The sequence below is a fragment of the Taeniopygia guttata genome, chromosome 9 (genome assembly GCF_048771995.1).
Source record: "Taeniopygia guttata chromosome 9, bTaeGut7.mat, whole genome shotgun sequence".
In the NCBI taxonomy this organism is placed as follows: Eukaryota; Metazoa; Chordata; class Aves; order Passeriformes; family Estrildidae; genus Taeniopygia; species Taeniopygia guttata.
The window spans coordinates 7529717-7544807 of NC_133034.1; the positions used below are offsets into that span (position 1 = coordinate 7529717).

General features: G+C 42.1%; 1 protein-coding gene across 6 annotated transcripts in view; it reads right to left on the reverse strand.

The window, feature by feature from the left end:
* Positions 1 to 15091, reverse strand: part of SPSB4 (splA/ryanodine receptor domain and SOCS box containing 4) — a 158429-nt gene that overhangs the window by 51065 nt on the left and 92273 nt on the right. For 5 of the 6 annotated variants that reach the window (XM_030280529.4, XM_072933582.1, XM_030280532.4 and 2 more), the window contains one exon: positions 5995 to 6851. In XM_030280529.4, coding sequence (XP_030136389.1) covers positions 5995 to 6688 — 694 coding nt within the window. In that variant the 5' untranslated portion in view covers positions 6689 to 6851. Of the gene's footprint in view, positions 1 to 5994; positions 6852 to 8602; positions 8751 to 15091 lie in introns of those variants that run through there. The other variant, XM_030280531.4, reaches the window with a different exon arrangement.

The following is a 15091-nucleotide window of genomic DNA, read 5'->3' on the forward strand; positions in this document are numbered from 1 at the left end:
ATCTAAAATTACCAATAACAAAAATGCACTACTTGAAGTTGGGGACAAGGGGAAAAAAAACAAAACAAGGTAGGTAAGAATTTATTATTGCTTAGTGTGGCAACAGAAGAGAAACTTAGCTGGGGAAGTAAAGAAATGGGGACTGAATAAATGAAGAGTATCTGGGAGAGAGATGTAATGCAGAGACCACCAAGAAGGGGCAGGGGGTGGCTGGGGTGAAAAGCCACTTAGCAGAGTGGCATATTCTAGTGACAATACAGTGGTTTCAACCTGCTGGGAAAAGGCTGAGAATTAATTAGAAAGTGTCAACAAATTAGGATTAAAGGACAAAAAAATGCACTTAATCCAGGGAAGGGGAATGCATTTAGAAGACAAAACCACCCTAAAATAGCTATCTGACTCCTGAAGCAGGCACTGAAAATACTGTTTCCTGTTAAATTATCTCAAAAGTTAAAGATTGCTTCTTCACAGCATTGGCTGGTTAATTGCTGCTGCTTCATCCTCTGACTGCATGTCTGTAGGGAAAATCCTTTTTAAGGTTTAGCAATGCTGGATTTTCAGAGTACATTATTTCTATTGCAGCCTCCAGAGTCTTGTATTATATGAATAGCGTATGGCATAAAAACAAGTTTAGATAAACAAAAAACCAAATCCATTAAAAAATTTTAATTGAAACCCATTAGGGGGAAAACCCAGAGTTTGATGAGAGATTATGGATTTCTCCTGGCAGTTAATAATGTCACAATTTTGACTTAGATTTCTTTATGGCAAAAAAGCCTCCAAGGGGAAGAGTGTATGTCTATAACTAACAATTGTGGTATGTCAGACACAGACCAATGTGAATTAAAATAAACTGAGAATAGTAGGAAGGAGGAAAGAAGTTGTGCATAGCTGCAAGACTGGTCTTTTAGCTTAGAAGCATCACCTTTAATTCAAAATGCTAAACACACAGAGCCTCAGATCTGGAAGAGTTTCAGGGTTACACTGTGATCTTGGCACAGTTGAGAGCAAAAGGAGTGAACAGACCCCACAGTCCAGAACTTCTGTCTCGGGGTCTGGGTGTCAAGGTGACCCCGAGAGTGTAAAAGTCCTCATTCCCCAGCCTGCACAGCCAAAGAAGTCTGGATGCGTAGGGTCAGCTTCTCAAGCTTGTTTATTTTCTCTATCTATAACATTCTTTCTCTGAGCTGCTAAGCTCTGTTCAGCAGGTTGGCCCGTGGCATTCTATCTGCTCTCTTGGGCGGTGTTTATATTTCATACCAAAAACTATGTGTACTGTGTTTACAATAACGTACCAATATCTATCATTTATGTTTGACAGTGTGTCTCCACCTTAAACCAACAGAAAAGTGTCACCATCACACCAAGACATGGAGGACAAGAAGAAGAAGTAGGCCAGGATGCACCCAGATCCCTCCATCCTGTCCCCATGGAACCGCATTCTAAAAAGCCATAAATGCTACTTTTTCACCCTGTGTTAATTCAACTTCCACACTACTCAAACCCTTGTGGCGTGTAATTCCTCAGAAAAAGTTGGCAGCTTTTTCCACAGGCTAAAATTGAAGCCACAGGTGTTTTTATCTTCATTCCAAGGTCTCTGAGCCCCCTGCCAGGGTCTCGAGACATCCAGGGCAGCCAGAGGGATGTGCTGGGTTCCCACACTTCTGCAGCTGTAGCAGCAAGCAGAGAGGATGTGCACTGAGCCCTCTCCTTCCCTCCCTCTCTCCCCCTTCAATACAGAACAACCCCCAGCTCCTCCCTGGAGCTGCAAGTGCCCCAGCAGCCAAGAGAGGAGGGAGCCACAGGGATCAGCATCCTTTCCCCAGGCAACCCAGGATGCAGGAATTTGCTCTACTCTTCCTGGGCCCAATTCACACACAGGAGCATGCACTGCCTCAGAACTCCCTGAACTGAGCCAACTCACAGGCAGAGTGAGCAGGCTATTGGCACACAAAAACAGGACCCAAAATTTCTGTTTGGGTGATCTTTAGTTCACTTATTCTTTCATGGTAGCTAAATTCAAAGAACATACTTTGAATAATACTTCTGTTTCCTTAGAAGCTGTAACTAGAGATGTTAAAAGCAGGGGATCTGTTGCATGGCAGGGCTCAGTAGCTGCTGATAGAGCCCAGGGACCCCTTGCTGGTGATGGCCACATCCTACAAGAACAATAAAATACAAATGGGTACAGACAAATGTTCTCCATAAATTATACTCCTCTTCTGAGACAAATGATTCCAACTTCCTGAGCTCAACAATTATTTTCAGAATTGAGTAAGGACTATGGGAGGTTTAGTGCAAGCACTGCAATGAGTTCAGTTTACCTACTCAATGACCAAGTTTTCCATCACAGCATTGTTATATGGATTGTCCTCCCAATGCTTTGTTTAAACACTAATGGATCAGTCATGATCTGCAATGTACATTTACACAGAAGTGTTTGGCTATTTCTCTGTTCCTGTCTATAAATAGTCTCCAGGACTCCTCATCAGACACCAGATATAAATAGACCATTTTTTTTTTGTAAACAAGCACATACCCTGATCTGAAAAGTAACATTTACTGCTTTTATGTTAATTACTGCAATAGGCAGTAATTCAGAAGACTGATGTAAAATTCTGTCTTCTGTCCAGTTTAGAAACTGGGCAAACATCAGTGTGATAGGTACTGATAGCATTTACCAAAGGAGTCTGTGCTGGGAAGAACTCAATGTACTTATTATGAGCACTCTCTATCCTGTCCCTATGCCTTTCCTCCCAAACCCTGAAAACATTTGCAATTCCAAGTCTCTTAGAATAAAAAAAGGGAAAAATTTCTTGTGTAAAGTCACAGAGCATCATCATATGATGTTCAAGGTAGTTTCTGAAGCAGAATACTGTGGTTATCAGATGCAGCTGGCAGAAGTACAACTGATTTTAATTACAGCATTATTCTAGGAGCAATATCCAGAGTCCAGAGGGCACACAGGTCCTTGATCTTTGACCTGCAGCCTTATCCTCCTGTGAATCTGCCATCCCTGCAGTAATTAACACACTTGGAAGTCTGCATCATCTGTGACGTATGTTTAAGTTCATTGCAGCTGCATGAAAGCCATCATCTGAGCCTTTCACTCTCCCATTCCTGCAAGCCTTTCACTCTTTGCCAAGCAACTGAAATACACAGGCCTTTAATGTATTCAGAGGTCTTCAATTTAAGCAGCAAGTATTGAAAACACTACAAATCCCTGCCATGGAGGTCTCTGCTTGCCCTGCAGGACTCCACACAAACAACCATCACAAGCTGTGGTTTGCATTCTGAATGGCAACAATCAATCACTGAAGAGAAAGTTATGAGGCACTATTTGACAGCAGCTTCAAGACCAGCTAAGTTTTTATGGCCAGATCTACCAAAAGCTGCACTCAGGAGTAGGAAATACTTCCAGGGAATGGCGCGGGGGTGGGGAGGAAAAGAAAGATTAGGGGAAAAAAAGGGGAGAAAAAGAAGAGCTTGGTAATATTAGAGAGGAATCAAACAGTAACAACTCCCCACATACATATATGTTCAAATGTATTTAAATTTGTGAACACAACTGCTCTTCAATACTTGCTTTGATTTTCACAAGAACAAGCAATTATAAAAACCTGCAATCAAAAGTGCAATGAGAGCAAACATGGAGAGTGCCACAGCCAAACTTGTACTGTTGCACAAGGGCTGCCTGGATAGAAACACCTTTAGTGGTAAAGAGACAGTGTTTGCTCTGCAGCACCAGCTAAACAAGCTCATTTGGTTTCTTGAATGCTGTTTTTGTTGCAGGACAGTAATGAATCAGTGAATATGTGATAACAAAGGAGGTGATTCCAGGATGTCAAAATGCCCCATGGCAAAGTGGCTTTAAACTTCCTCTTCACATGATCAGATTAACACTCAGGCTTACATAAAAGTTTAGTTCACAAGTTTACTTTTATCCACGGGTTCATGTGCTTAAAAATAATAGAGACTTTGACTTTCTCAGGGATATCCTGCCTCTTCCAGCAAAATTATCCCATGAGAAACCAGATGGGAATTTTTCTTTCTGCCATCTCACAGACCACAGCTATCCTTCTCACTTAGTCCCTTTTATTCTATAATTTCTACCGAACTCATTCACATCCTCCTCCGGTGTTTTGATCTTCCTAGAGCTCCCATGAGCAGCCCTGTGAAAGCTACAAAAGTAATGCAGAACAATTCCTTGTGTGGATGTGACGGACCAATCTGAGCTGTACTTTGCTTAGTTTGGCAGATATTCACAGTATTACAAAAAACTGCTTTCACAAACAAATACTCAGTTTGCAAAAGTGTCTCTCCCCCACAAGCCAAGAAAAAGACTGTCAGCACATCATTCTGCAATGACTGAGTAATTGCAAAATACTTAAGATCCGTGGATATTCCCCTGTATGAAAGCACTTGGGAAGCTGTTGTTTAGCATCAGCTGTAAAACCTGCAGGGCTTCTGTGGATAAAAAGTCTTTTTCCCAGAGCTTAGTACAGATGTTTAGAAAAGGTAATGTTAAGCAGGGTTGAGCTATTTAATTTTATTTCTACTTGGTATGTCAGATATAAGGTTACTGAGCAGAGAATTAATTTTTGACAGAAAAAAGACGTAGACCACTCCATCCTAATGGAAAAGGATAGTAAATTCTTTTAGAAATTACTAATAAAAGTCAGGTGTTGAACACTTGCTCTTTCTGCATTCTTGAAAGACCAAGTTTCATTCGAAGAGCCCAAAATAACATGAAAATGTTGCCCAGTCATCTATTATTTTTTCTATATATTTGTAGCTCCTACTACACATCAGATAATACAGTTTTAAACAAAAAGCAAGTTCCATTTTTTACCTTTTCCGTTCCTTTATTCCCCAGCTTCCAGCAGCTGAGAAGCTGACAGTGAATAGCATCCCTTCTTGCAGGATGTGGCCCTCACCAGCAAGGGGTCCCTGGGCTCTATCAGCAGCTACTGAGCCCTGCCATGCAACAGATCCCCTGCTTTTAACATCTCTAGTTACATCCTCTAAGGAAACAGAAGTATTATTCAAAGTATGTTCTTTGAATTTAGCTACCATGAAGGAATAAGTGAACTAAAGATCACCCAAACAGAAATTTTGGGTCCTGTTTTTGTGTGCCAATAGCCTACCCACTGTGCCTGCAAGTTGGCTCAGTTCAGGGAATTCTGAGGCAGTGCATGCTCCTGTGTGTGAATTTGGCTCAGGCAGAGCCCACACATTCCTGTGCATGGAGAACTGGACAGGACCCACTTCTGCCACTCACCTTCTGCTGGGCCACTGCTTGGGGGGTCACAACAGCAACATGCTTCTCCTTGTTATGTAACAATTTCGTTAACTGTTACTGTGTTATATCAGAAATAGCTCATGCTTATCCAAAAACCTGGATTTCTGGACAATACCCTGAGAGAGTACCTTCTGAAATGAACTAAGGAACACAGCTCTCTTTCAGAAAAACTGCTGAAAGCAGTATTTGACCTGAGTTTCCAGATTCTTGGGGATCCACAGCTTCTTCTGAGGGTTCTGAGAAGGCAACTACAGAAAGAAAGTTGTCTGGCCAGTCTTCAAGTATGTTTATGCACACTATGTAAGAGTTTCCACTACTACAGGAAATTTTTACAGGATCCACAAATCCTCTTTGGAAACCACAGATTTAAAACATATCCTCCAGTAAACAAGAGTTGTACTGTTCAATATACCCAGGAAGTTTCTCAATATCTTTTTCTCAGCCTGTTCAGTTTCTTTGGACATAGAATTCTTGCCACTCTGCCTGTCAAAAAAGAAGGTATTTTGACACAATCCATACCATGTATTAAAAGACACAGAGATATATTCATTGTGGGCAGTAAATACGGGGTGCAGTCTCCTTGCAGCTGAACCATCTGCTCCCCCCAGCATACTGTCCACAGCAAAAGGAGAAAGAAAAACCCCTACATGAGAAAAATTGAGAGGGTAACAAGCAAATGTGGTAACACTTACGGTCAAGTCCGTTGATGTATCTCATTGTAATTTCACAGTGCCCCCAAACTGCACTGACTATGGGGTAAAGTTTTTTCCCTTTTAGTCCTCTGAAGGCCACTCCAAGATACTGTCCATCGACCATGAAGCTAAGCGTCCCTTCATCCATATCCAAAACCACCAGTAAGGAGTCTGGGAGTACAAAAGACTCATCTGGTTCTAAAAAGACGGGGTACGTGACCCCGGGCTGGTTTTTACAGTTGTGGTAGAGTTTGTTGCGCCCCAGATCCCAGCCCCAGGATTCGTTGTTGCTACCAACCAAGGACGTGTATCCCACCGAGTGCAGCGGCGCGTCGGCCGTGGAGACGCCCACCACGGCGTGAGTCCCCCGCTGCCTCGTGGGCCAGTGGATCTGCCACACGTGCAGGCCCCGCGTGTAGCCCACCTTGCCCCGGATGCAATCTGTGCTTTGGGCCACCGGGTGTCTGTGAAAAGTCAGTTTATCATCCTCCTTTACAAATATATTTAACGAGCGATCTTCGTTATTCCAAGCGTGTTTGTACTGGACCTCCAGCTTGGCAGGGGGCATATCCAACAGCATGTCCAGGCGTGCAGGCTTGCAGAAATCCGGGCCTCTCAGCTCTCGTTTCACGGGTCTATAAGGGGGCTCCCTCACATCCACAGACTTTATGCTCCCTGAGATTTTCTGGCCCATTGCTTGGCTGCAGGTTTACAAAGGAGAAAGAAAAGTTGACTTTGGCCCAATGTCACCTCATGAAAGCACCGTTACACTGAGGCAGTGACCTGACAAGCTGAGTGGATTTACTCCTCCTATTTGGAGTTTTTTAGCAGCAATGTTTCCAGAGTAAAAAACGCTCCTGAAAGAAAGCAGAAAGTTTCCAGTTAGTTTAAGAAAGCCAACAGAAAACCCACAGCATATTTTTGAAGTGCTTCTTCTCATCCCTAGGAGCTATTTTAAACACCAGAGCTAAATTCACTCCTCCTTGTGCAGTGTCCTGCAGCGCTAGCCAGGCTGCCAGCAGGATGCAGAGCCCACCAGCGCACGGAGCGCAGACAGTCATTTCCTCCAATTCATGATAGGATGCAGACATTCCTCACCTTCTGCCCTTCCACCTATTTTGTCTGGCCAAGTTCACAGCGGGCCCAAAGCAGGCAGATGCTGTTCCCCAACAGCAGTGACAAGCTTTATGTGCTGCAGTAGCTTCACTTTCACTTGTGCTTTTGGTTCAGTCTCAGACACACACTAGCCAGTCTTTTATTTCCAGACATGCTCTATCCTGAGCCCTGGTGACAGAGACTTGAGCTTCTCTGCCTTATTAAAACAAATTCAGCCAACAGCAAATGGCAGCAAAATTTATATATTTCTTTTTAATTTACCCTGACATTAAATAAAAGGAGAAAAACATCCAAAATTCATCAAGATTTTGGGTTGTTTTTTTTTATAAAGGAGCTAAAAGAAAAAAAGAAGTAAGTAGGAAAGGGCACCGTGGAAGGACAAATGAAGAATGGCTGTTTCAGTTCTTTGGCAGACATTTCTAATGGGCAGCTACTGCAACTGGGGATGTTCCTAATGCTAATGGACAGCAGGCTTATCCACAGTTCCTGTATTTCAGTATTCAGCTGACCTGAAACACAGCAAGGCACATTATGGGGAATACATGATTTTGAAATATATTATTTCTCTGCTTCCACAGACAAATAGGGCAAAAAAGCACCAGGAAAAGCTTCTCTGCAGCCTGGATAAGTTAAATTTGTTCCCATTTTAGAGCTCAGGTAGAGCGTAGAGATAAATCAAGAACTTCTAAAAGTACTAGAGGAGTAGAAATGAAGACAAAGTAATATAAACTCAAATACATGATTGACATGGGATCAAATAGAATATCTGCAGCAGCAGCCACACTTCTGTCCTCTAGTAAGATCGGTGCCAAATCCTGGAATATTCAAATATAGCAGAGTAGAGTCACTCTGCTTATTTATTGACAGAGTGGTGATGTGCTTCAAGAAGCAAAAAATCTCCACACTCTCAAGAGGCTGAAGAGTCCAAGTGACAGTTGCTTGTCATAAAATACCAAACAACAGATGGGCAGAAATGCTCTTGCAAAAAACATCCTGCAATATTTCACTTGCTAAGTCAAGCCCATGTTCTTCCTTTTAAAGAACTTCTACTCCAAACACAGTCCCATTCCAAAGATAATTTCTGAAAGAAGCTAAGAAACATGTATGTGCAATAAAAGGGAACAAAAAGAAGTTTACGAAAAAAACCCTATAAAATTTACCATCCAAGTTTGAGAAGTGAATGAAGTTCTCTTATTATTTCCAGTGGCAAATAACATGTATTTTCTGCAAGTATGAAATATAGAAACCATATCTAGTCTTCTTAAAAAACAAAACAAAAAATAAAACAAAAAAAGAAGTACAAAGGTGATTTTTCAAAATCACGTGACAGTTATTACAGGAAAATATTTTCTGGTGGCTGGTTCCCACAAGAGCATATGCACACACATCAGTGTAAAAGAACCAACTCACTGCAACTACTTGTTATGTTTGGAAATAAAACAATATACATAAGTATCCAACGCCCTCATATTATATTTGCAGGAAGACTCACAGTTCACAGGAGCTCTCCACGTGAGGTCAACTTGAATGATCCCCCTTATTCCTTTCCAAACCATGTAAGAGGAATCCAAAACTTTAAACAGCAATGATACTTAAGCTGATGCTTCCCATTTCCAATAGTGCACAAGGGCTCATGGGTTGATTCAATGCTATGATGCCAATTTGGCCCAGCAAGGCAAGTTCAGTACTTTATTCCACACCTATAATCCGAGGAGAAATTAAATAGTGACACTAATACACACACAGGGGAGCAACAGGAATAAGTGTTGTAAGCAAACATTCATAGGAGGACACATGCCCAGGGATTGGGTAACTCCTTTTAAAAAGTGCTTATTTGAGCTTGAAAGGAAACAAAAAGGGAAAACATCAGACTTTCAAAGGGAACGTCAGTGACATCTATTTGAGATTTAGCTCTACATGCCTTTGAAAATTTCTACTTTAAAGCATAAGACAATTGCCACATTCCTGTCAGGGTGCTGAGGGGAGACAGCCGGGGAAGTCCTCAGTGCATCCTGCTGTATCACTTCCTGATCACATGAGAAACTAAACTTGGCACAGATGTTTGCCTGGCAAATCACCAAGAAATTATAAACACTGAATTGACTCACTTGGCAAGCCACAGACATTCTTCCTCATGTGCCCCAAACTGTAACATAAACAGGCTGCTAATAGATAGATCAGTAATTCAGAGGAGTAAAATGCATCATTATGAGTACCTTGATACACACACAACTGTGCCTGCACTCTGGGATGCCCTCAAGTATTTCAATACTTGTAAGTAAGTATTTTAATTTGAAACTGTATCTTACAATACTAAGTATTTCATCACACATGAACATTACCACAAAATTAAATAATGAAATATTTTGCCAAATAGTTTTGCACGGACATAGTATAAAACAACAGTGGAAAAATCTTACAGTTAGGCAGCTCTGGTTGCTGGAGCCAAGTAGTTGCTGACATGAAGATTTTATGTGAGGAGCAGCCTTGCCTCCCAACCCAGGCAGCAGCAATGTGACTCCATGGGGAGCAACTCACCCATAAAGTCCTCCTGACAGCTCAAAACAGTCCTCTTGGGGGCTTGCAGGAGCAATGTGTCTCAAAAACCAGATCATCTATGGCCTTGCCTGTGTCCTGTCCTTTTACACGAAGCAGATGGCAGAGACCCAGCTGAGGCATGGACCAGCAGGGAAGCACCACGGTGCCCTCCACCCTAGCACGAGCTGCTGTTGGAGGGACACAGCTCACCAGGGCCCAGCCTGACTTCACCAACAAAATCCTCCCTACTTCCACAGGTCACACACTAGCAGCACAGAAGCCTCAGGAATATCACACTTGCCCCACTACCATGGGGATCTGCAGGCAGCTTCTCCTCACAGCAGCAGCTGTGGGAAAGCCGGGCACACTCCCATGGAGGGAATGAGGGTGACAAACAATTCATCTGGCAAAGGTACCCAGACCTGCTTCCTGTCTGCAGCACGGGATGAATACACTACACAGCATTACCAAAAGCTGTGGGTTAGGGACAAAAGATTATTCCTGTCAGACTTGTTGGAGTTCAACCCACTTACAGAAATATTTGATTGTAAACACTTTTTGCCATCTCCTGAGTTAATACAAACTTGTCAAAGCATAGTATCATTCATTTGCTCTTTTTGCAATCTTACACATTGTACAGAAACTTAGATTTCCTTGCCTAAATCTTCTCACCAGATACTTAAATATTCAGAAATAGCAAGAACATAAATTTTCACTGTATAGCTTTGCTTTGAAGGTTGTCCCAAATCTTTGCTCTTCCCGTAATTTCAAACTACTACAGGAATTAAAAAACAATAAACTATTTAGAATTGTCTGAATATATGACCTCTCCATTACACTAGTTTAGTGACTAACACTAAATTTCACTACTTATCTTTGTGTGAGAAGACTGATGGTTTTTGCAGCCTAAATAATTTCTGTCTCACAGTTTCCCATTCATGCTGAGCTTTGTCGGGCTACAATGATTAGAGTAAATGTACTGTACAGTACAACTCCAAACAGGAAAAGCATGCCAATGTCACTTAGCAGTATCTTCATTCAGACAGCTAAAATATTTAGGGAAATCATTCACAATAAAATCACAAATTACACTTACTACATAAAGGCTTGCTGGGACATCACTTTGCTGTAATTAAATAGGGTGCATTTCTTAAGTTTGGTATGTTGGCATCAGTAAAACACACAGATAAAATAAACATATTTTCAGCAAAGTCAGCTTTCAGCATTCATAGCTGTATTTCCTTCTGGATCACAACCTAGACATGCAGGAAGCTTGACAAGCATGCATAAGAAATGACAGCACATAAACACAATTCAAAGCTACATTAGGAACACACTAAGATTCAGGTTCCTCCTAAAATAACACTTACCCCAAGAGTGAAAAGCAGGTGAGTCCCACCCAATGACACTGACCAGTGAAAGTGGCTATCAGAAATAGAAGGGAAGGAAATGCCTCTATCCAACAGCATTGCCTATGTCTACAGAGCAGCTCTCACTTTTTCTGCTATTGGCTCTCATTCTTTTTTTTCTTTCTGCAACCAGACCTCAGTGCCACCTCCCCTGACAACCTGGGCTTTGTCAGCAGCCAACAAGGACTCCTGAATGCCAAGAGAGGCAGCAGGAAGCTCTGAACCAAGGCCGTTCCTCTGTGGACACCAAAACTGCTCCATCCCCAGATGCCTGAACAGAACAGACACAGTGTCTGAACACTCTGAACGTAACTGCAGTCCCAAAGTCCCTGCAGGAGGACTAGGAAGAAGAAAAACACATTATATGCTATGCTGGACAAATCAATGAAAAGGTTTATGTATGTTCAAGGACAAGGACTTTCACCCCCAGCCAGACATTGTGAAGGCACAAGGCCCAGTGTCTATCAACTTTGTTCCCAGTGTGCAAACAGCTACATAACCATGACAACACTGTTTTGAGGGTGACAATGCACATTTTTGGCACTTAAAGAGACTGGGTAGCCTGGATTCAACTATAGATCCTGCTATCCAACATTGTTCAAAATGGACAATAAATCAACAGTGTTGGCTTCCTTGGTCAAACTGGGAATATGCAATAACAATGCAACCAGACAAAAATGCTTGGCTATTCCAAGCTATCCTGTGCTACAGACAAAATTTGATGCTGCATGCACACTTAGCAAGTGACATTTAATATGTGGGATGAACAATGCAGCACTAAGTCATGACTTCTTCGATTCCTGAAAGGAATGCAAATCCTGAAAATCCCAAGGACATTCTTCCGTAAAGAGTAACTTGTTTTATAATGCCACAAAAATGTAATTGTTTCAAAATTCAGGATTAGCTTGCCATTAAAAAAGACTGTGCATTTAGCTGCTTGGAATTAGACTAATCTGAAATACCATACCATCTGTACCATCTGACTTAGAAGCAGTTTAGTCATATGATGAAGAATGCAGAAAGAATCCCGACTAGCAATGAATACAGTGGAATGTATATTTTTAAATACTTCCATCTACTGTATTTTGGAATGGAGCTGACTTGAGGTTTCGGGTTGGTTTTATGCCTTCCTCTCTCTGCATGTGTTTCTGTAATTCTCCCCTTTCATGCTGAAAGTTGGTTTTAGATGAAGACATTTCTATTCTGAAGAAACATGAACTGAAAATACTTCAAGTCTGTAAACAGTTTTTCTGTGTAATCACTTCTCAGACTACAGCAATGCAATTTGAAAAACAAATATAGTAACACAATGCAACAAAAATTACTTTTTTACTACACAAGTACTTTTAAGACTAGTGATATTTCAGTTCTTAAGTTCCTGAAAGGAAACAGCCCTTTTCTTTCCAGGGTATATAACAGGAATACCCATGCAATCCCACAATTGCCATAAGGGTACAGATGTTCAAGCTGCTACATCCTTTCCACCACCCCTCCCTAGTCATTCTTCCCTTTTGTCTTCAGCCACCTGCATTCAAACGGCCTTTAAATGGGTCTGCCTCAGAAAACTAAAGTGAGTAAAATCTAGCATTTTATTTTGCCAGGTTATTTTCAGGTGAATAAGCCCTCTGATCCAGAATACCAGACAGTTGTGTAAATACTTACTCTGGCAAAAGGAAAGAGAGAGAAAAAAATTAAAATCTCAAAGGCAGAACCATTCATTTAGGCAGCAGTCCAAACCATGGAGCAAATTTCCACAGTCACTTCAAGCTGCCCTAAGGGGCACACCTAAACGTCACGTCTGAATTCAGCACAGGCATGAGCTTCTGCTTACATCTTCCTCTCTCCTCAAAACCATTCATCTTCCATCCTTCAGGCACAGTAAATACCTTCCTGTTTTTCCCAAACAGCTGATGTGACCATTTTTAATATTCAAGTGTCAGGGTTGTATCAAAAGAGTAAATTAACACACAAAAAAGGCTTAACACTAAATTGAAAATTATGCTTTCAGCTCCACTTTGCATTTTACAGGATCATTTGCCATTTTATATTTCTACTCACCATGCTTCACCAAGTAAGTAATACCAATAGGTGTCACACACATGAGATTTAAAACCCAAGGAATAATTACATTTTGACATTGCAATTTCTCATCAGTCATTGCTACTTTTCACCAGCCTAACCCTTTTCTTTTTAGACAATTCATTTTACATTTTAGCTCTATAGCTTTGTAGAGGATCAATAGCCCTACAGCTTCAGTTTCAAAATCAGAACATCCATTAAGTGACAGCCTCAAAATGTGTCTGAATACATTCCCACTGCCTTTCTTTTACTGCAGTTCCTTCTTCTGTAATGTGCAGTGAAGCCAGTTGGCCTTTAAAATGAAATAAGTTAAAAAGCCATAAATGAGAGAAATACTCCTGGAAAGCATCATTCCTCAGTCTAGCCAGTTGCAAATCCCAGGGAACGTGCCAGAGATGATCCCTGAGCAGACTGAGGGAAGGCCTGCAGATGGTAGGAAGTGACAATCAGACAGATGAGAGCTCCTCTGGCTTGATAGAATGGTTCACCAGAACTTTACTGCAACTGCAGAAACTGCAAGATCACACTGGGGGGAAAATTTGGCCCCCCAGCTCAAGCTTCAGTCAGTGATTGCGACAGTGTTTTCCAAGCTTGGTGAGGCTTTGTAAACCATAAGGGAGCCTCGGTCTGCAAGTGGCTTTTACCAGGTCCATGGTAATGATGGGGCTAAAGAGGAACACTCACTAGTAGCAGCTCTGTGGGTGTCTACAACATCACAAGGCTACTGCAGATTTGCCAGACTCCACATGGCTCCACTCTCACAGCGCCTGTCTGTACATTTTGCAGTGGATGATTCTAAGGCCTTGCCACAGTATCTTTTATAAAAAGACACTCACCACCAGCTTAAAATTTGCAATGCTTCTTTGAATGACCGGGATACTTTTGTGATCATCTTTTGCATCCAAGTTTTACTTTGCGTAATTCTCATTTGGACTGAAGCAGCTACAAACAACACCTGTGAGATGTGCTCAGCTGAAGCAGCCCATCAGAGGCAGTTCCCAGTTCCTGATATTAATGACCTGGGTTAATTAATACTTCCAGCAGAGCTGCAGGAGTCCCGTGACACAGAGACCGTGCCACTGGCCAGACACAGCAGACAAGAGCTGAAGATATCCTTCCCCCTGGGAACTGAACAGATTGATGGAGAAGAGATGCCCCAAAAGGCTGTCTTGGACAAACCACGGGTGGACACAAATGCACACGGGGTCAGGCCCATTCCCCCCAGTCAGGGCTGCAGAGTGAGAGGGGAAGGGCAAGGCTGGAGGGAACCCAGCCATTGTTCTTGCACAAACATGCAGGACATGAATGCACAAGAACAAGTTTGATGCTGAACAAAAGTGTATTCTTTTGTTTAATAGGAAAATAGACTTACACAATCACACCATCTGCATCCCTCCCAATCCTTCCCCCTCAGCTACTTCAGTCAATAGCCACCCTCAGCCAACTCTGCCAGGGCAGCAGCAGGCTCAGGAATAACTGTTCCTGCAGGACAGGACAGACATCCCGAAAGTGAGCACATGGGACACCAGGCTGGGCTTGCCAGATCTTGCCAAGAAACCCTGGTGAGAAGGAGCTCACATCAAAGCTGTAACTGCAGGCAAAGTGTCCTGAAGATTTCATGGCAAGTCAGCCACAAGACACAAAACCAGGAAGCAATGCTTCATCAACCCCACAGTTCCTTCTTCTAAACAACAGAAATTAAGTAAACACACTTCACATATGTTAAAGAAACATCATGACAAAATCAGATTGCACAGATTCTGTATTTCCCAGGTGAGGCAACGAATCAAGTTTCTTTGGAGCGCTGACAAAAAGACAAAACTTCCTGTTAAACAAATAAATGTTTTTGCAAAACCCCACATTATTTAAGCAACAGCAATGAATTTCATCTGTTACAAACACCAGCCACTCCTAAAGCCCATCTGTCAGTAGAGAACAATTGCACAGACAAGTGG